This window comes from Macaca nemestrina, chromosome 2 (assembly GCF_043159975.1).
Source record: "Macaca nemestrina isolate mMacNem1 chromosome 2, mMacNem.hap1, whole genome shotgun sequence".
NCBI classification, from domain to species: Eukaryota; Metazoa; Chordata; class Mammalia; order Primates; family Cercopithecidae; genus Macaca; species Macaca nemestrina.
In genome coordinates, this window is record NC_092126.1 from 112513342 (window position 1) to 112535847 (window position 22506).

A 22506-nucleotide genomic window follows, 5' to 3' on the forward strand; every position below is an offset into this window, starting at 1 on the left:
TCAAGAGCAGCCTGGGCAACATAGTGAGACCCTGTCTCTACAAATATATATATACACATATACATACACACACACATATATGTATACACACACGTGTATATATACACACACACGTGTGTATATGTGTGTGTGTGTGTGTATATGCCAAGTGTGGCAGTCTGCCTATAGTCCCAGCTACTTGGGAGGCTGAGGCGGGAGGATTTTATGAGCCCAGGAGTTTCAAGCTACAGTGAATTATGATCACTACCATACTCCTACGTGGGAAACAAAGCAACAAACTGTCTCAAAAATAAATAAACAAACTACAGTTCAAACCTCATTTTGTCCAGAAAAACGCCTCTGTTGACTTTTTAACCTAGAATTTCTAAATTCCCAGTTTGTCTTTGTATGTCATAATTATTCTGCCTTATAAATAATTGAAAGGAAAATAAATCATAAGTTCTTATTTTTGCAACTAGACTCTAAGTTGTACAAAGCAAAAAATCTTGTCTTGTTCTATTTCTGGGCCCAACAGCTAGATATTGAGCAGGTCTTTAATGATGCCACCTAGGATAATATGATGTTGCCTCTATGAAACCACCTGGTCAACCTTTGCTTAATCACTTACAGCCCATGTTTCCAAGTGCAGTTCCTTATCTAACTTGTTTGTGCCAGCTCCCACATACATATGTACTCCCAGGAGCCTATGACCACTGAGGCACAGAACCTTCATCAGTCCCGTAAGACCAGAGGCGCTATATCCCACTCTAACGGGACCAGATATTTCACCAATCGGTTCTCTTTTAGACAGGGTCTCACTCTGTTCTCTAGGCTGAAAAGCAGTGGCATGATCATAGTAGCATCAACCTCCCAGGCTCATGCAACCTTCGCATCTAAGCTGGGACCACAGGCGTGTGCCACCACACTAGACTATATTTTTTAATTTTTTGTAGAGATAGGGTCTTCCTATATTGCCCAGGCTGATCTCAAACTCCTAGGCTCAAGCATTCCTCCCACCTCAGCCTCCCAAACTGCTGGGATTATAGGCAACTGCCACTGCACCCAGCACTAACAGTTTTTTTGTGTGTTTGTTTTGAGACAAAGTCTTGCTCTGTTGCCCCAGGTTGGAGTGCAGTGGCACGATCTCAGCTCACTGCAACCTCTGCTTCCCGGGTTCAAGCAATTCTCCTGCTTCAGCCTCCCGTGTAGGATTACCTGGGATAACAGGTGTGTGCCACCACACCCAGCTAATTTTGTACTTTTAGTAGAGACAGGGTTATGTTGGCCAAGCTCATCTCAAACTCCTGGCCTCCGGTGATTCACCCACCTCGGCCTCCCAAAGTACATGCGTGAGCCACCGTGCTTGGCCCATATATACATATATATATATATATATATATATATACACACATATATATATATATAATTTTTTTTTTTTTTTTTTTTTTTTGACGGAGTTTTGCTCTTGTTGTCCAGGCTGGAGTGCAATGGTACAATCTTGGCTCACTGCAACCTCTGCCTCCTGGGTTCAAGTGATTCTCCTGCCTTAGCCTCCTGAGTAGCTGGGATTACAGGTGCCTGCCACCACGCCCAGCTAATTTTTGTATTTTTAGTAGAGATGGGGTTTCATCATATTGGCCAGGCTGGTATTGAACTGCTGACTTGCGATCCACCCGCCTCGGCCTCCCAAAGTGCTAGGATTACAGACGTGAGCCACCTTGCCCGGCTGCCCGTTTTCAAGTAACACAAAAACACTCTTGGGAGGTCCCACTGCATAGACGGCATATTCAAGCCCCCCAATGGTTATCACTTTTAACAGGCTCATTAAGAGATATTTTAGCTTTTCTAATTCACCCACACTGTGTGCCCAAAGACGAAAAACAGAACAAAGAATCTCACAGCCTCTCCAGTGATATTTGTAATCTATGTGATAAACTACAAGTGTTTCGCTAGAACCATTTACTTATGATACAAGGAAGCAGCACCTGGGACACACTTGAGGTATCCCATTCATCTACACCTATAACTTTACTCTTCCTGAGAAGAGATTACAAAGAAGTGTCCATGGTACTTAAACCCAAAATCTCTCCAAAACTCCAAAGCAATTCCTGGTCATCTCATTTACTTCCAGGTACCAGGATAAACCTTTTTTTCTGTTGCACAGCCTCAAGTGCTGTTTCTCCCCCTCTCCTCCCAAATACTAAATACTGTATCACTGTAAGAGTAACAGCAGTAAATAAGCCAGAGGTTGCCAGGCAAGCTCTTTGTGCACTGGGCCCTGAGGGACCAGGCTGCCTGCCCTACTGATAAGTCTTCACTTACTGAACAAGTAACCTGGAGCTGCTGCTGCTGCTGCTGTGGTGGTGGTGTCTGTTCCTGGGGAGTTTGCTGCTGCGGCTGCTGTTGGGGGTCCCATATATGGACAGTTTGAGCCGTATTCTGGTAAGTGCCTGCCACAGCCTGCACAGCCACTGGAATGTGGATGTTGCCATTCATGAACTGTGCTGGAAAGAGAGAGTTTGCAAGGGTCTGCACTACCTCTTCATGGGAGTTTTTCACTACAGATGTGGTGCCCACCATCTTCTCCTTGTCATCCTCCAGCTTAACAGCTGCCAGGGCCGTGGGTGAGCCACTGACGTGAACTGCGTTGTAGGCTTCCTGGGGAATGGCAATGTGGGTAATGCTCTGCTGCTGAGGGTCCCCCCGGGGCTGGGCAGAATAAACAGGGATGGTCCAGGTTTCTCCTGTAGGGCTAGTAATGGTCCCAGTGGCACTGTACAGGTGGGCACTGTCTACTGTCAGTAAGTCTGGCCTCAAAGACACATAACTCTGCTGCTGGCCCTGTGGAATGGCCAGCACGGTGGCCACCGGCTGCCCTGAGATGGCGTAGGACACAGTGATGGGCATGTCCACTTTGCGCTTCTTCACTGGCTGGAGGACACTGGCTGTGCCAACCCGCCGCTCCCCTTCCCGGGGTGAGCCCTGCTGGGATGGTGGTGGGGAAAGGGCACCCACGGTCTGGATTTGGATCTGCTGACCACCAGCAAGAGACTGGCCAGCCACCAGCTGAGCCTGGATTTGCTGATGTGGGATGTGCTCCTCCGGGATTTCTGCAGCCTGGATCTGCTGGGCCGCTTGCACGTGCTGCACCTGGATCTGAGCTGCTTGCAGCTGCGAGGGACTGGGACTCTGCAGAGACGGGGTCTGAATGGAGGGGGCTGCTGACTGTGGTGCCTGGCCTTGGATCTGCACCTGGACCTGGATGGGTTGCTCAGTAGGCTGGTGAACGGTGAGCTGTGGGGAGAGCTGCTGAGCCGAGACCTGTTGCGGAGACTGCTGTACCTGCACCTGGACCTGTAAGCAACAAGATTCATCAGTGAGTGAACCAGGCAGCACTGAAAATCCAGCATCCAAGGAAGGTAAAAAAAGAGATCCCAGACAGGGGCCCTGCACAATGTGAGAAAACACTGGCATACTCAAGGCTTCTGAGGACATAATATGTAAAACTAAATACAGAATTGTCCAGCAGCACATTACAATCACAGGGACATGTATCCACCCCAGAGAGCAAGCAAGACAATTAACTAGGGTCTAACAAGGAAGTATCAAAACTTTTTTTTTTTTTTTTTTAAAAGATGGACTTTCTCTGTTGCCCAGGCAGGAATGCAGTGGCACAATCTCAGCTCACTACAACCTGTGCCTGTCAGGTTCAAGGGATTCTCCTGCCTCAGCTTCCAGGAGTAGCTGGGATTACAGATATGCTGGAGTCTATTATCAAAACTTTGTTGTTTTTTTTTTTTTTTTTCCAGACGAACTCTCACTCTGTCGCCCAGGCTGGAATGCAGTGGTGCGATCTCAGCTCACTCACTGCAACCTCCACCTCCCAGGTTCAAGCAATTCTTGAAGCGTCAGCCTCCCGAGTATCTGGGAGTACAGACATGTACCACCACATCCAGCTAATTTTTGTACTTTTAGTAGAGATGAGGTTTCACCATGTTGGCCAGGCTAATCTTGAACTCCTGACCTCAACTGCTCCACCCACCTCGGCCTCCCAAAGTGCTAGCGCATTGCAGGCGTGAGCCAAAACGGCCAACATTTTTATTTTCTTTGAGACAGAGTTTTGCTCTTGTTGCCCAGGCTGGAGGGCGATGGCATGATCCTGGCTCACCACAACCTCAACCTCCCGGGTCAAGCAATTCTCCTGCCTCAGTCTCCTGAGTAGATAGGATTACAGGCATGCATCACGACGCCCAGCTAATTTTGTATTTTTAGTAGAGACGGGATTTCACCATGTTGGTCAGGCTGGTCTCGAACTCCTGACCTCAGGTGATCTGCCCGTCTTGGCCTCCAAAAGTGCTGGGATTACAGGCGTGAGCCACCACGGCCGGCATTTAAAAAATTTTTTTGAAACAGAGTTTCATTCTTGTTGCCCAGGCTGGAGTGCAATAATGCGATCTTAGCTCACCGCAACCTCCATCTCACAGATTCAAGCAATTCTCCTGCCTCGGCATCCTGAGTAGCTAGGATTACAGGTGCCCACCACCATGCCCAGCTAATTTTTCTATTTTTACTAGAGACGGGGTTTTGCCATTTAGCCAGGCTGGTCTCGAACTCCTGCCCTCAGACGATCTAACCGCCTTGGCCTCCCAAAGTGCTGGGATTACAGGCGTGAGCCACCACAAGGGGCCCTTTTTTCCTCTAAAGACAGGGTCTTGCTCTGTTGCCCAGGCTAGAGTACTGTGGTAAGATGATAGGCCACTTTAAACTTCAAACTCCTCAAGTGATTCTCCCACCTCAGCCTGCTAAATAGTAAATAGCTAGGACTACAGGTACACCACCACCACACCCAGCTAAATTTTTTTTTTTTTTTTTGAGATGGAGTCTCGCTCTGTTGCCCGGGCTGGAGTGCAGTGGCCGGATCTCAGCTCACTGCAAGCTCCGCCTCCCGGGTTTATGCCATTCTCCTGTCTCAGCCTCCCGAGTAGCTGGGACTACAGGCGCCCGCCACCTCGCCCGGCTAGTTTTTTGTATTTGTTTAGTAGAGACGGGGTTTCACCATGTTAGCCAGGATGGTCTTGATCTCCCGACCTCGTGATACGCCCGTCTCGGCCTCCCAAAGTGCTGGGATTACAGGCTTGAGCCACCGTGCCCGGCCAATTTTTTGTTTTTTTTGAGACAGTCTCACTCTGTCACCAGGCTGGAATGCAGTGGTGTGATCTCGGCTCATTGCAAGCTCCCCCTCCTGGGTTCAAGCTATTCTCCTGCCTCAGCCTCCTGAGTAGCTGGGACTACAGACGTGTGCCACCATGCCCAGCTAATTTTTGTATGTTTAGTAGAGTTGGGGTTTCACCATGTTGGCCAGAATCGTCTTGATCTCTTGATCTTGTGATCCGCTCGCCTTGGCCTCCCGAAGTGCTGGGAGTACAGGCTTAAGCCACCATGCCTGGCCATTTTTTTTTTCTTTTCTGCTTTGAGATGGAGTTTTGCTCTTGTTCCCCAGGCTGGAGTGATATGGTAGTCGCAGCTGCATCCCGGGTTCAAGCTATTCTCTGGCCTTAGCCTCCCAAGTAGCTGAGATTACATGTGTACATGAGCCCCACACCCAGCTGAGATTTTTCTTTTTTTGAGACAGAGTCTTATTCTGTCGCCCAGGCTGGAGTACAGTGGTGCGATCTCGGCTCAGTGAAACCTTCACCTCCCAGGTTCAAGCGATTCTCCTGCCTCAGCCTCCCGAGTAGCTGGGACTACCAGCATGTGCCACCACACCCAGCTGATTTTTTGTATTTTTAGTAGAGATGGCGTTTCACTTGTTAGCCAGGATGCTCTTGGTCTCCTGACCTCATTATCCGCCCACCTCCCAAAGTGCTGGGATTACAGGTATGAGCCACCACGCCCAAACCTAATTTTTTTTTTTTTTTTTTTTTTTTTTTTTTTTTTGAGACTGAGTCTTGCTCTGTCACCCAGGCTGGAGTGCAGTGGTGCAATCTCGGCTCACTGCAAGCTCTGCCTCCCAGGTTCATGCCATTCTCCTGCCTCAGTCTCTCGAGTAGCTGGGACCACAGGCGCCCACCACCACGACCGGCTAATTTTTTGTATTTTTAGTAGAGACGGGGTTTCACCGTGTTAGCTAGGATGGTCTCGATCTCCTGATCTCGTGATCCACCCTCCTCAGCCTCCCAAAGTGCTGAGATTACAGTCGTGAGCCACTGCGCCCAGCCCTAATTTTTGTATTTTTAGTAGAGACAGCAGTTTCACCATGTTGGCCACGCTGGTCCCAAACTTCTGACCTCAGGTGATCCACCAGCCTCGGCCTCCCAAAGTGTTGGAATTACAGGCATGAGCTGCCCAGCCCCCAGCCTGATTTTTTGGACAGGAGTCCCCAACCCCAGGGCCAAGAACTAGTATTGGTTCGTGGGCGGAACGATACAGCACAGAGGTAAGCAGCAAGTGAGCATTACTGACTGAGCTCCACCTGTCAGATCAATGGTGGCATTAGATTCTTATAGGAGCACAAACCCTGTTGTGAACTGCAAATGTGAGGGGATCTAGGCTGCATGTTCCTTATTAGAATCTAATACCTAGCCAGGCGCAGTGGCTCATGCCTGTAATCCCAGCACTTAGGGAGGCGGAGGAGGGCAGATCACTTGAGGGCAGGAGTTCAAGACCAGCCTGGCCAACATGGTGAAACTCCATCTCAACTTCTATTAAAAATACAAAAAATTAGCCAGCCATGGTGGTGCATGCCTGTAATCCCAGTTACCCAGGAGACTGAGGCAGGAGAAGAGCTTCAACTCAGGAGGTGGAGGTTGAAGTGAGCAGAGAGAGCACCACTGCGTCACAGCCTGGGCAACAGAGTGAGCCTCCGTCTTTAAAAACAAAACAAAACAAAACAAAAAACTAATGCCTAATGATGCGAGGTGAAAGGTTTCATCCCAAACCACCCCCTATCAATGTCTGTGGAAAACTGTCTTCCACAAAACGAGTACCTGGTGCCAAAAAAGGTTGGGGACCACTGCTTTAGAGTGCTTACTTAACATGTTTGCTTTAATGGGAAAGGCATTTAAATAAACAGAATCCCAATAATTTAATCTGAGCAATATTACCATAACCTGGATGACAAGTTTCTGATAACAATGCAGTTACTGTCTTATTATGTCAGCATGCAAAACAGCATAAAAAAATACATAGTATGCAATGTTTTAAAAACAGCTTTAACCATCAGACACATAGATAAATTACCCTAATCACAGGTAGGAATTAGAAAGGTAGAAAACAAGAAGGCAGAAAATGAGGCCAGGCACAGTTGTTCATGCCTATAATCCCAGTGCTTTGGGAGGCTGAGACAGTTGGATTCCTTGAGCCCAGGAAACTGAGACCAGCCTGGATAACATGGCAAAACCCCATCTCCACTAAAAATACAAAAGTTAGCTGGTGTGGTGGCGTGTGTCTGTGGTCCCAGTTACTCGGGAAGCTGAGGTGGGAGAATCGCTTGAACCCAGGAGGCAGAGATTGCAGTGAAGTATGATTATGTCACTGTATTCCAGCCTGGGAAACAGAAACCCTAACACTAAAAAAATAAAAAAAGAAGGCAGAAAATGAGAATGAGGGGCTCTATCTAATAACAGCAAACACATGACAAAAGATAACCAAAGATGATACTAAAACTGCAGAGCCACATGCAAAACAGTCAAAGTGGACCTCATCCTCCTATCATACACACAAAAAAAGGGAAAGGTTGTGAATAAATATTTCTTCAAAGAATATACGCAAATGGGGCCAGATGCGGTAGCTCACGCCTGTAATCCCAGCTCTGTGGGAGGCCAAGGTGGGTGGATCACCTGAGGTCAGGAGTTCGAGACCAGCCTGACCAATATGGTGAAACCCTGTCTCTACTAAAATACAAAATTAGACGGGCATGGTGGTGCATGTCTGTAATCCCAGCTACTTGGGAGGTTGAGGCAGGAGAACCACTTAAACCCGGGAGGTCGGGGTTGCAGTGAGCCAAGATCACACCACTGCACGGGCAACAAGAGTGAAACTCCATCTCCAAAAAAAAGAATATATGTAAATGGCCAAGAAGCACATAAACAGTTGCTCGATATCACTACCTATGAAGGAAATTCAAATCAAAATCACAATGAGAAACCACTTTATATCTAATAGGCTGTAACTAAAAAAGACACATAACAAGTATTGATGAGGATATGGACAACTTGAAACTGCTGGTGGGCATGTTAAATTGGCCAGACACAGTGGCTCATGCCTGTAATCCCAGCACTTTGGGAGGCTGAGGCTGGCAGACCATGAGGTCAGGAGTTCCAGACCAGCCTGGCCAACATGATGAAACCCTATCTCTACTAAAAATACAAAAATTAGCCGGGCATGGTTACATGCGCCTGTAATCCCGGCTACTCGGAAGGCTGAGGTAGGAGAATCGCTTGAACCTGGGAGGCAGAGGCTGCAGTGAGCTGAGATAGCGCCACTATACTCCAGCCCAGCCTAGGACAGAGTGAGACTCCATCTCAAAATAAATAAATAAATAAATAAATAAATAAATAAATAAATAAATAAATAAAATAAAATTTGGTATAGTAGCCTTTTGTTTTATTTTGGGAGGCAAGGGCTTGCTCTGTTGCCCAGTGGCGGAATCTCAGCTCACTGCAACCTCCACCTCCCTGGTTCAAACAATTCTCGTGCCTCAGCCTCCTGAGTAGCTAGGATTACAAGCATGCATCACCATGCCCAGCTAAATTGTGCATTTTTAGCACTGACAGGGTTTCACCATGTTGACCAGGCTGGTCTCAAACTCTTGACCTCAAGTGATCCACCTGCCTGGGCCTCCCAAAGTGCCAGTATTACAGGTGTGAGCCACTGTGCCTGGCCTGAATTATACATTTCAAATGGGTAACTTATATCTCAATAAAGCTGTCACTAAGTATATTTAAAAAAAAAAAAAAAAAAAAAAGGCCAGGCACTGTGGCTCACACCTGTAATTCCGGCACTTTGGGAGGCCAAGGCTGGTGGATCACGAGGTCAGGAGATTGAGACCATCCTGGCTAACACGGTGAAACCCCATCTCTACTAAAATACAAAAAATTAGCCGGGCATGGTGGTGGGCGCCTGTGGTCCCAGCTACTGGGGAGGCTGAGGCAGGAGAATGGTGTGAACCCGGGTGGTGGAACTTGCAGTGAGCCAAGATCACGCCACTGCACTCCAGCCTGGGCGAGAGAGCGAGACTCCATCTCAAAAATAATAATAATAATAATAAATTTTTAAAAAGCTCAGGTTTTGACATCACAGACTTCAATGTGAATACGTCCATTGATGCTGCACTTTTCTGCCTGTGAATCCATGGGGAAATTTAACCTCTAAACAGTTTCTTCAGGTATAGTATAAAAGGGGAGAATGTCTACTTCCCTACAGTGTTGTGGACATAAAATAGTATTTAATTACAGATCATAGGTGCTCAAATAAGTAGGTTTATTATTTCTCTCCATGGAGTCAAATATTATTTCCTTGCACCAGTGGTTCTCAAAATATAGTTTCCATGCCAACAACAGCAGCAGCATTCAGGCACTCAGAAATACAAATTGTCAGGTACCACTCCAGACCTACTAACTCCGAAATTCTAGAAGTGGTTTTATCAAGTACTCCAGTGTAATTACATGGTCAAATTTAAGAACTAGGGCTATATGCCAAAGACATAAGAGGAAACTATGTAGCCAACTACTGCAGAACAGCAGTTTTCAAGATTTCTTAGTCAAAGCTTGAATTTGGGGCTGGGGGTTGTGGCTCACACCTGTAATCCCAGTACTTTGGGAGGCCAAGGCCGGAAGACTGCTTGAGCCCAGGAGTTCAAGATGGGCAACACAGTGAGATCCCTACGTCTACAAAAAATTTTTTTAATTACCTGGGCATGGACACACACCTGTAGTCCTAGCTACCTGGGAGGTTGAGGAAGGCGGATTGCTTGAGCCCAGGAGATTGAGGCTGCAGTGAACTGTGAAAGTGCCACTGAACTCCAGCTTGGGCAACAAAGTGAAACCCTGTCACCAAAAAACTTGAATTTGGTCAAAAAATTATTGAAGACCCAAAAGAACTTGTTTACATAGGTCATATCTAGCAATATTTACTTGTACTTTAAATTAAAACTAGGAATTTAATTTTTTAATTTTTTTTTTTTTTAATTTGAGATTGAGTTTTGCTCTTGATGCCCAGGCTGGAGTGCAATGGCACCATCTCGGCTCACTGTAACCTCTGCCTCCCGGGTTCAAGCGATTCTCTTCCCTCAGCCTCCTGAGTGGCTGGGATTACAGGCATGTGCCACCATGCCTGGTTGGTCTTTTTTTTTTTTTTTTTTTTTTAATATATTTTTAGTAGAGATGAGGTTTCTCCATGTTGGTCAGGCTGGTCTCAAACTCCTAACCTCAAGTTATCCGCCTGCCTCGCCCTCCCAAAGTGCTGGGATTATAGGCGTGAGCCACCATGCCCGGCCCTAATTTTTTTTTTTTTGAGACAGAGTCTCAGTCTATCGCCTAAGCTGGAGTGCAGCGGTATGATCTTGGCTCATTACAACTTTGGCTTCCCAGGTTCAAGCGATTCTCCTACCTCTGCTTCCTGAGTAGCTGAGATTACAGATGCTCACCACCATGCCTGGCTGTTTTTTTTGTTTGTTTTTGTATTTTTAGTAGAGATGGGGTTTCCCCATGTTGGCCAACCTGGTCTTGAACTCGTATCCTCAAGCAATCCACCCACCGCAGCCTCCCAAAGTGCTGAGATTACAGGCATGAGCCAACCCGCCTGGTCGAAAACTAGGAATTTTAAAAATAGTAAATCATGCTGGGCGCGGTGGCTCATGCCTGTAATCCCAGCTCTTTGGGAGGCCGAGGTGGGTGGCTCACAAAGTCAGGAGATCAAGACCATCCTGGCTAACACAGTGAAACTCTGTCTCTACTAAAAATACAAAAAAGAATAATTAGGCCAGGTTGCCGGGCGCGGTGGCTCACGCCTGTAATCCCAGCACTTTGGGAGGCCGAGGCGGGCGGATCACAAGGTCAGGAGATCGAGACCACAGTGAAACCCCGTCTCTACTAAAAATACAAAAAATGAGCCGTGCGCAGTGGCGGGCGCCTGTAGTCCCAGCTACTCGGGAGGCTGGGGCAGGAGAATGGCGTGAACCCAGGAGGCGGAGCTTGCAGTGAGCCAGGATCGCGCCACTGCACTCCAGCTTGGGCGACAGAGCAAGACTCCGTCTCAAAAAAAAAAAAAAAAATTTTAAAAAAAAATGGCCGGGCGTGGTGGCCCAAGCCTGTAATCCCAGCACTTTGGGAGGCCGAGACGGGCGGATCACAAGGTCAGGAGATCAAGACCATCCTGGCGAACACGGTGAAACCCCGTCTCTACTGAAAAATACAAAAAACTAGCCAGGCGAGGTGGTCGGTGCCTGTAGTCCCAGCTACTTGGGAGGCTGAGGCAGGAGAATGGCGTAAACCCGGGAGGCGGAGCTTGCAGTGAGCCGAGATCCGGCCACTGCACTCCAGCCTGGGCGGCAGAGCGGGACTCCGTCTCCAAAAAAAAAAAAAAAAGGCCGGGCGCGGTGGCTCAAGCCTGTAATCCCAGCACTTTGGGAGGCCGAGACGGGCGGATCATGAGGTCAGGAGATCGAGACCATCCTGGCTGACACGGTGAAACCCCGTCTCTACTAAAAAATACAAAAAAAAAACTAGCCGGGCGAGGTGGCGGGCGCCTGTAGTCCCAGATACTCGGGAGGCTGAGGCAGGAGAATGGCGTGAACCCGGGATGTGGAGCTTGCAGTGAGCCGAGATCTGGCCACTGCACTCCAGCCTGGGCGGCAGAGCCAGACTCCGTCTCAAAAAAAAAAAAAAAAAAAAAAAAAAATTAGGCCAGGCACAGTGGCTCACGCCTGTAATCCCAGCACTTTGGGAGGCCGAGGTGGGCGGATCACGAGGTCAGGAGATCGAGACCATCCTAGCTAACACAGTGAAACCCCGTCTCTACTAAAAATAAAAAAAAAAATTAGCTGGGCGTAGTGGCGGGCGCCTGTAATCCCAGCTATTCGGGAGGCTGAGGCAGGAGAATGGCATGAACCCGGGAGGCGAAGCTTGCAGTGAGCCTGGAGGCGAAGCTTGCAGTGAGCCTAGATCACGCTACCGCACTCCAGCCTTGGCAACTGAGCAAGACTCCATCTCAAAAAAAAAAAAAATTAATAATAATAATTAGCTGGGCATGGTGGCGGGTACCTGTAGTCCCAGCTACTCGCGAGGCTGAGACAGGAGAAAGGCGTGAACCCAGGAGGCGGAGCTTGCAGTGAGCCGAGACAGAGCCACTGCACTCCAGCCCAAGTGACAGAGTGAGACTCTGTCAAATAAATAAATAAATAAATAAAAAACAGTAAGTCTTTTTAAAAATCAGATAAAGCCAGACACAGTGGCTCATGCATGTAATCCCAGCACTTTGGGAGGCCAAGGCAGGCAGGGTCACATGAAGTCAGGAGTTCGAGGCCTGCCTTGACAACATGGTGAAACCCTGTCTGTACTAAAAATACAAAAATTAGTCAGGTGTGGTGGTGCATGCCTGTAATCCCAGCTAATTGGGAGGCTGAGACAGGAGAACTCGCTTGAACCCACGAGGTGGAGGTTGCAATGAGCCGAGATCGCATCACTCATGCCAGCCTGGGGGACAGAACAAGACTCGTTCTAGAAAACAAACAAACAAACAAAAAAACACATAAAGCCATTATATGTTAACAGAAATAAATAACATATTCTTATGAAAAATGACTATTTGCCAAAATAATTATAATAAGAATTGCATTGTTTTACATTTTTGGAAACCTGTTTTTTTTGGGGGGGAGTACAGTGACGTGATCTTGGCTCACTCAGCTCAACGCAACTTCTGCCTCCTGAGTTCAAGCAATTCTTCTGCCTCAGTCTCCCAAGTAACTGGGATTACAGGTGCACACCACCATATCCGGTTAGTTTTTGTATTTTTAGTAGAGATGGGTTTTCGCCATGTTGGCCAGGCTAGTCTCGAATGCCTGACCTCAAGTGATCTGCCTGCCTTGGCCTCCCAGTGTTAGGATTGCAGGCATGAGCCACTGCGCCCGACCTATTTTTGCAAACCTCTTTAGTGGCTGACTTAATATAAGGTAACTGAATTCTCCTATGTGCTTCTGCACTCAATCTGTTGTGCTATCATACATCACACATGGCTCTGCAAAACTCCAGCACATGGTCAGGAGAGAATGAAACTGAAAAAGGCAAATAACATATTGGCATTGTAATAAAAACAGCTTTGACCTTGAGGAACCCTAAAAGGTACTTGAAGGTTACCAGGAGTCTCTCTCTCTTTTTTTAATTTTGAGACGGAGTCTCACTGTGTTGCCCAAGTTGGAGTGCAGTGGCACCATTCTCCTGCCTCAGCCTTCTGAGTAGCTGGGACTACAGGCACCCACCACCACGCCCTGCTAATTTTTGTTTTGTATTTCTATTAGAGATGGGGTTTCACCATGTTAGCCAGGATGGTCTCGATCTCCTGACCTCATGATCCGCCTGCCTTGGCCTCCCAAAGTGCTGGGATTTCAGGTGTGAGCCACCACGCCCAGCCCCTAGGAGTCTCTTGAAGCACCATTTGTGAATCACTGCTGGCCAGGAATGGTAGCTCATGCCTGTAACCTCAGCACTTTGGGAGGCTAAAGCGGGCAAACTGCTTGAACTCAGGAGTTCAAGACCAGCCTGGGCAACGTAGTGAAACCGTCTCTACCAAGAATACAAAAAAATTAGCCAGACGTAGTTGTGCGCCAACTGTGGCCCCAGCGACTCAGGAGGCTAAGGTGGGAGAACTACTTGAACTCAAAAGGCAGAGGTTGCAGTGAGGCAAGATTGTGTCACTGTACTCTGGCATGGGTGACAGAGTGAGACCACCATCTCAGAAAAAAATAAGGGTAAGGAAAAAAAAAGAACCACTACTATTGTGTTAAACACATAGTATGTTTTTAAATTATAATATGGCTTGCTTAAAACAAAATGTCAAAAATCTGGTTACTATCACTGAATCACAGCTCGTATACTTCATGCTTTACTGTATTTCTTAACCGATTTTTCTTTTTTTCTTGTTGAGACATGAGTCTCACTCTGCCACTTAGGCTGGAATGTGGTGGCGCAATCTTGGCTCACTGCAACCTCCATCTCCCAGGTTCAAGCAATTCTCCTGCCTCAGCCTCCTGAGTAGCTGGGATTACTGGCGCCTGCCACCATGCCTGGCTAATTTTTATATTTTTAGTTAAGACGAGGTTTCACCACATTGGCCAGGCTGGTCTCGAACTCTTGACCTTAAGTGATATGCCCACCTAGGCATCCCAAAGTGCTGAGATTACAGGCATGAAGCCACTGCACCCAGCCGATTTTTCTTCTTTTAAAATGAGTTATCTGATCAACTAATTCATTTTTCTTAGAAATCATTTATCAGGCCAAGTGAGGTGGGTCATGCCTGTAATTCCAGCATTTTGGGAGGCCAAGGTAGGTGGATCACCTGAGGTAAGGAGTTCGAGACCAGCCTGGCCAACATGGTTAAACCCCCTATCTACTAAAAATACAAATATTACCCAGATGTGGTGGTGCGCACCTGTAATCCCAACGACTCAAGAGGCTGAGGCAGGACAATAGCTTGAACCTGGTGGGGCAGAGGCTGCAGTGAGCTGAGAACATGCCACTGCACTCCAGCCTCAGTGACAGAGAAAGACTACCCTAGGCAACATAGCAAGACCTCTGTCTCCACAAAAAGTAAAAATATTAGCCAGGCATGGTGGTGCATGTTTATAGTCCCAGCTACTCCAGAGGGTGAAATGGCAGGATCACTTGCGCCCAGGAGTTCAAGGCTTCACTGAGCTATGATTGTGCCACTCTATTCTCTAGCCTGTAGTCCCAGCTACTCAAGAGGCTGAAGTGGGAGGATCTCTTAAGCATGGGAGGTTGAGGTTACTGTGAGCCTCTGATCACACCACTGCACTCCAGCCTGGGTGACAGAGCAATACTCCATTTCAAAAAAATAAAAAATAAAAAATAAAAAATTGGCCGGGCGCAATGGCTCAAGCCTGTAATCCCAGCACTTTGGGAGGCTGAGACGGGTGGATCACAAGGTCAGGAGTTCAAGACCATCCTGGCTAACACGGTGAAACCCCGTCTCTACTGAAAAATACAAAGAAAACTAGCCGGGCGAGGTGGCGGGCGCCTGTAGTCCCAGCTACTCAGGAGGCTGAGGCAGGAGAATGGCGTAAACCCCAGAGGCGGAGCTTGCAGTGAGCCAAGATCCGCCTGGGCGAGGGAGCGAGACTCCGCCTCAAAAAAAAAAAATTAGTTCGGCATAGTAGCTGTAGTCCAAGCTACTCAGTGGGCTGAAGCAGGAGGATTGCTTGAGCCCAGGAAGTTCAGACCGCAGTGAGCTGTGATCATGCCACCGCATTCCAGCATGGATGACAGAGCCAAGCTTGGCTAAAATTTCTTTTTTTGTGTGTGTGATGGGGTCTCTGCTCTGTTGCCCAGGCTAGAGTGCACTGGCACGATCTCGGCTCACTGCAACCTCCACCTCCTGGGCTCCAAGTGATCCTCCAGCCTCAGTCTCCTGAGTAGCTGGGAACACAGGCATGCACCACTATGCCTGGCTAATTTTTTGTATTTCTGGTAGAGATGGGAGTTTTGCCATGTTGCCCGAGCTGGTCTAGAACTCCTGGGCTCAAGCAATCCACTCGCCTTGGCCTCCCAAAATGCTGGGATTACAGGCATGAGCAACCAAACCCGGCCAAACTTGCCTAAAATTTAAATTTTAAGTAGAAAGGAATAAAACTACTCTTGCAGGTACCATATACCACAAACCATATCTCACTAGCATCCCATAAGTTAGAAATTTGTGATAAGACTTTTAGAATTACTTGAATAAGGCAAAAATGCCTCAAGTAGAAAATTATTATTATTATTTATGATTATTATTTTTTTGACATGGAGTCTCGCTTTGTCGCCCAGGCTGGAGCGCAGTGGCGCGATCTTGGCTCATGGCAACTTCAGCCTCCCGGGTTCAAGCAGTTCTTTGCCTTAGCCTCCTGAGTAGCTGGGATTACAGGTGCTTACCACCATGCCCGGCTACTTTTTTGCATTTTTAGTAGAGACAGGGTTTCACCATCTTGGCCAGGCTGATCTTGAACTTCTGCCCTTGTGATCCACCCACCTCGGCCTCCCAAAGTGCTGGGATTAGAGGCATGAGCCACCACGCCCAGCCAAAAATTATTTTTTAAAGAAAAAAAGGACGTTTCCTCCAATTACACTTATAACTTGCATTAACAGTTGATAACCTGTGTGGGCGAAGGGACCACAAAGAGCACTCTAAAAGGTTAGCTAAAATACAGATCCATCAGGGGAAAAATTTTTTTTTTTGGAAATAAAGTATTCTCAAGCTATCCTTCCACCTCAGCCTCTTCAGCAGCTGGGATTACAGGTGTATACCACTACACCCAGCTAATTTTATTTTTAGTAGAGACAAGGTCTCACTATGTTGCCCAGGCTGGTCTTGAATTCCTGAACTCAAACGATCCTCCTGCCTCAGTCTCCCAAAGTGTTGAGATTACAGGTATGAGTCACTGCACCCAGCCTATGATTCGTACCCAAAAGGGCAGTAACAATTATCATCAAACTAATGTATCTCTAACTTGCTCATCAAGCTAATGTGAGCTCCAAGTATACATATGTTTATGTGTGTGTTTTGAAGTCTCTAGTCAATTCCCAACCTTTAGTTCTAAAGCTACCCCAGTGGACTTCTACTCTGTGTATCCTCTACTTCTCAGCTTAGGGCACTCTAAGAACTGCCCCACTTTCCCCAAAAGTTCTTTCCTACATGTATTCGTCACCAAATTTTTTTTTTTCTTTTTGAGACAGTTTCACTCTTGTTGCCCAGTCTGGAGTGCAATGGCGTGATCTCAGCTCACTGCAACCTCGGCTTCCCAGGTTCAAGCAATTCTCCTGCCTTAGCCTCCGAGTAGCTGGGACTACAGGCGCCTGCCAACATGGCCAGCTAATTTTAGTGTTTTTAGCAGAGATGAGGTTTCACCATGTTGGCCAGGCTGATCTCAAACTCCTGACCTCAGGTGATCCGCCCGCCTCGCCCTCCCCAAGGTGCTGGGATAATAAGCATGAGCCACCACACCTGGCCTTTCATCACCTAATTCTGTCTACTTATACTCTTTTATCAATTTCTTAGGTTTAGTAGTTTTTAAATGGTATTCATTTAATCCAGCACTCTTAAAAATGCTTTGTTGTTCTGTTTTTTATAGAGACAGGGTCTTTCACTTTTGCCCAGGATGGAGTGCAGCGGCGTGATCACAGCTCACTGCTACTTCGGACTCCTAGGCCCAAGGTTGCTCTGCCTTCTGAGTAGCTGGGACTACAAGTGCACACCACCATGCTCAACTAATTTTTGTGTTTTTCTGTTTTGTGTTTCCCAGCCTGGTCTCAAACTCCCGGGCTCAAGTCATCTACATACTTCAGCTTCCCAAACATCTGGGATTACAAGTGTGAGCCACCACGCCTGGCCTGGCTAGAATTTTTTATTTTTTAAAAGCATCTTTTTAGTCACTTAGGGAAAACATATATTCTTATGATTCTATCACAGTGAATCTGTCTCATGGATGTCATTATATTTATGTTTCTTCTTTCATTTACATAGAGTTTAGGGAGAAAGACGATGTTACTGATCTCGATTAGTGGCTTTTCTTTTTTCTGAGACAGAGTCTGCTCTGTCATCCAGGCTGTGGTGCAGTGGCACGATCTCGATTCACTGCAACCTCTGCCTCCCAAGTTCAAGCACTGATCAGTTTATCTTGAACATAAAGTCTCAAAAATCACTCCAAACTTGAATCCCCAAACTCACTGTCTCTTTTTTTTTTTGGGGGGGACAGACTCTCGCTCCGTTGCCCAGGCTGGAGTGCAGTGGCGTGACCTCGGCTCTCTGCAAGCTCCACCTCCCGGGTTCACGCCATTCTCCTGCCTCAACCTCCCAAGTAGCTGGGACTACAGGTGCCCGCCACCACACCCAGCTAATTTTTTGTATTTTTAGTAGAGACGGGGTTTCACCGTGTTAGTCAGGATGGTCTCTATCTCCTGACCTCGTGATCCGTCCACCTTGGCCTCCCAAAGTGCTGGGATTACAGGCTGAGCCACCGCACCTGGCCCCAAACTCTTTAACCTTATAAGAAAGCAGGGCCAGGTGTAATGGCTTGTGCCTATAATTCAAACACTTTGTAATCCAAACACCCACAAAGTGGGTGGCTCACTTGAACTCAGGAATCCCAAGACTAGCCTAGTGGCCAGGTACGATGGCTCATGCCTGTAATCCCAGAACTTTGGGAGGCTGAGGGAAGTGAATTGCTTAGGGTCAGGAGTTCAAGACCAGTCTGTCCAACATGGCAAATGAAACCCCATCTCCACTAAAAAAAACTACAAAAATTGGCTGGCTGTGGTAAGAAAGAGGAGATCAAAGGTGTAAATAACAGCAGAATAATTTGAGCCAGAAAAATCAGTCTTCGGCCGGGCGCGGTGGCTCAAGCCTGTAATCCCAGCACTTTGGGAGGCCGAGACGGACGGATCACTAGGTCAGGAGATCGAGACCATCCTGGCGAACACCGTGAAACCCCGTCTCTACTAAAAAATACAAAAAACTAGCCGGGCGTGGTGGCGGGCACCTGTAGTCCCAGCTACTCGGGAGGCTGAGGCAGGAGAATGGCATAAACCCGGGAGGCGGAGCTTGCAGTGAGCTGAGATCTGGCCACTGCACTCCAGACCGGGCTACAGAGCGAGACTCCGTCTCAAAAAAAAAAAAAAAAAAAAAAAAAAAAATCAGTCTTCTTTTCTCCTTTTTTTGGAGACAGTGTCTCAATCCAGTCCCTTTCCTGTCCTTAGTGTAAAAGGCTGGAGTGCAGTGGCACAATCACAGCTCACTGCAACCATGACCTCCCAGGTTTAGGTGATCCTCCCACTTTAGCCTCCTGAGTACCTGGGACCACATGAGCGAGCCATCACAACTAGTTAATTTTTGTACTTTTTTACACACAGGATTTCGCCATCTTGCGCAGGCTGGCCTCAAACTCCTAGGCTCAAGGAATCCACTCACCTCAGCCTCCCAAAGTGCTGGAATTATAGGTGTGAGCCACCATACCTGGGCCAGCCTTCTTTTACTTACCTTTCCTGTACTTTTTCTTCTTTACAAAGACAAAACAAGGCTGGGTGTGGTGGCTCATGCCTATAATCTCAGCACTTTGGGAGGCCGAGGTGGGCAAACCACTTAAGGTCAGGAGTTCAAGACCATCCTGGCCAACATGGTGAAACCCCATCTCTACTAAAAATACAAAAATTAGCTGGGCGTGCCAGCTTGAACCCCCAGAGATGCAGGTTGTAGTAAAACAAGATCGTGCCACTGCATTCCAGTCTGGGCAATAGAGTGAGGCTCTATCTCAAAAAATAAGTAAATAAATATAAAAATAAAAGAGGCCAGCCACGGTGACTCACACCTGTAATCCCAGCACTTTGGGAGGCAGAGGCGGGCAGATCATGAAGTCAGGAGATCGAGACCATCTTGGCTAACACAGTAAAACCCCCGTCTCTACAAAAAATACAAGAAATTAGCTGGGCGTGGTGGTGGGTGCCTGTAGTCCCAGCTACTCGGGAGGCTGAGGCAGGAGAATGGCGTGAACCCAGGAAGTGGAGCTTGCAAGTGAGCCGAGATCGTGCCATTGCACTCCAGCTTGGGTGACAGAGTGAGACTCCATCTTAAAAAAAAGAGAGTAAATCTCAGCCTGGACAACATGGTGAAATTCTGTTTCTATCAAAAATACAAAAAATTAGCCAGGCGTTGGTGGTGTGCACCTGTGGTCCCATGTACTTGGGAAGCTGAGGTGGGAGGATAGCTTGAGCCTGGGAGGCTGAGGTTGCAGTGAGCCAAGATCACACCACTGCACTCAAACCTAGGTGACAGAATGAGACCCTGTCTCCAAAAAACAAAAAAAAAATCTCTTCATATGCCAGATACTTTATTATCTGGTTCAGTCTCATTAAATGGTATTATCCCTATTCAACTGATGAACAAACCGGAGGTAAAGATTAAGCTCATGTCAATAATTGAGTGGTCAAGTCAAATTTAAACCCAGTACTGAAGCTTGAGAGGCTATGTCCTTCCAATATACTCAGCTGCATTTTTGAGGGGCTACAGTGAAACCTACTTCAGTTGGGAACAGTCGCTCATGTCTGTAATCCCAGCACTTTAGGAGGCTCAGCCATGAGGACTGCTGGAGGCCAGGAGTTCAACACCAGCCTGAGCAACATGACGAGAGCCCATCTCTACCAAAAATGAAAAAATTAGCTGAGCATGGTGGCACGAACCTGTAGTCCCAGCTAATCGGGAGGCTGAGGTGGGAGCATCACCTGAGCCCAGGAGGTCAAGGCTGCAGTGAGCCATGATCATGCCACAGCACTCCTGCCTGGGCAAGTGAAATCCTGTCTCTAAAAAAACAAAAACAAAATACGAAGGAAAAGAAAACCTTCTATCTCACCAGGCCCACCTCTCCATACTCCTGCCTCTCCAGCACGTTCCAGTTCCTTTCCTGTCTTCTTTTTTTTTTTTTTTTGAGACGGAGTCTCGCTCTGTTGCCCAGGCTAGAGTGCAGTGGCCAGGAGGCAGAGCCTGTCTTCTTAGTGTGAAAAAAACATCCAGAATACAATGAAATTCGACCCTAATAGACAAAGGCAAGAAAACTGGATTTGCAACTGGAGGAGCCTGTTGTCTAACATAAAGACCTCTAAAGAGGAAAACTCTGGCTGGATGCGGTGGATCACGCCTGTAATCCCGGCACTTTGGGAGGCCAAGGCCAGATCACCTGAGGTCAGAAGTTTAAGACCAGACTGACCAACATGGTGAAACCCCGTCTCTACTAAAAATACAAAAATTAGCCAGCACAGTGGCAGGCGCCTGGAATCCCACCTACTCAGGAGGTTGAGGCAGGAGAATTGCTTGAACCCAGGAGGCAGAGGTTGCAGTGAGCTGAGATCACGCCACTGCACTCCAGCCTGGATGACAGAGTGGGACTCTGTCTCAAAAAACTAAAGGAGAACATTTTATCTTCTCAACAAATGTAGTAGTTTCTCCTCTTTCAGAAAGCTTATCATCCATTAGCATTATTTTTTTGTGCCTTACAATTTTTATTCCTTTTGTTTTTTGAGATGGGATCTCACTCTGTCACCCAGGCTGGAGTGCAGTGGCATGATCTCAGGTCACTGCAACCTCCACCTCCCAGGCTCAAGGGACTCTCCCACCTCAGCCTCTCAAGTAGCTAAGACCACAGGCGTGCATCACCACGCCCAGCTAATTTTTTCTATTTTTGGTAGAAACAGGGTTTCACCGTGTTGCCCAGGCGGGTTTTGACCTCCTGGGCTCAAGCAATCCTCCCACCTCAGCTTCCCAAGTAACTGGGACTACAAGTACATACCACCATGCCTGGGTAATTTTTTTTATTTTCTGTAGAGACGGGGTTTTGCCATATTGCCCAGGCTGGCCTCAAACTTCTGGACTCAATGATCCGCCCGCCTTGGCATCCCAAAATGCTGAGATTACAGGCATCCACAAATGCACTTGGCCATTTTGTGGCTTACAAACAACAAACACAAACCTAGAAATCTATAGGTAATCTGAGTTACGGAATCACACAAGTTAATGAAGATCACTGAAATACATCAGCCTTTCCATTTTTAAATTAATTTCAAATGTCACACTATCAGTAATGAGCCAAGACCAACCCTCCTGTGTTCTGTCTCTACTCAGGAAGACACAAATAGAAAGGAAGCCTCAGCCGGGTGCCATGGCTCACGCCTGTAATCCCAGAATTTTGGGAGGCCGAGGTGGGCAGATCATGAGGTCAGGAGATCAAGACCATGCTGGCTAACATGGTGAAACCCCGTCTCTACTAAAAATACAAAAAATTAGCCAGGCTTGGTGGTGCATGTTTGTAATCCCAGCTACTCGGGAAGCTAAGGCAGGAAAATCGTTTGAACCCGAGAGGTGGAGGTTGCAGTGAGCCACAATCGCGCCATTGCACTCTAGTAGCCTGGATAACAAGAGCGAAACTCCATTTAAAAAGAAAAAAAAAAAAAACGCTGGGCATGGTGGCTCACGCCTGTAATCTCAGCACTTTGGGAGGCCGAGGAGGCAGGCAGATCTCTTGAGGTCAGGAGTTCAAGCCCAACATGGGGAAACCCAGCCTCTATTAAAAATACAAAAAAAATTGCTGAGGGTGGTAGCGCACACCTGTAGTCCCAGCTACTTGGGAGGCTGAGGCGTGAGAATAGCTTGAACCCAGGAGGCGGAGGCAAGAATGCACCACTGCACTCCAGCCTGGGTGACAGAATGAGACTCTGTCTCAAAAAAAAAAAGAAAAAAAAAAAAAAAAAAACCAACCCAGGTGTGGCCGGGTGCAGT

The 22506-nt window shown here is 47.4% G+C and overlaps 1 protein-coding gene across 5 annotated transcripts in view; it reads right to left on the bottom strand.

The window, feature by feature from the left end:
* The window catches only part of LOC105480424 (glutamine rich 1), a 71855-nt gene that overhangs the window by 28255 nt on the left and 21094 nt on the right, over positions 1–22506 (bottom strand). For all 5 annotated transcript variants that reach the window (XM_011739272.3, XM_011739275.3, XM_011739274.3 and 2 more), the window contains one exon: positions 2302–3333. In XM_011739272.3, the coding sequence (XP_011737574.1) occupies positions 2302–3333 (1032 nt within the window). The remainder of the gene's footprint in view (positions 1–2301; positions 3334–22506) is intronic.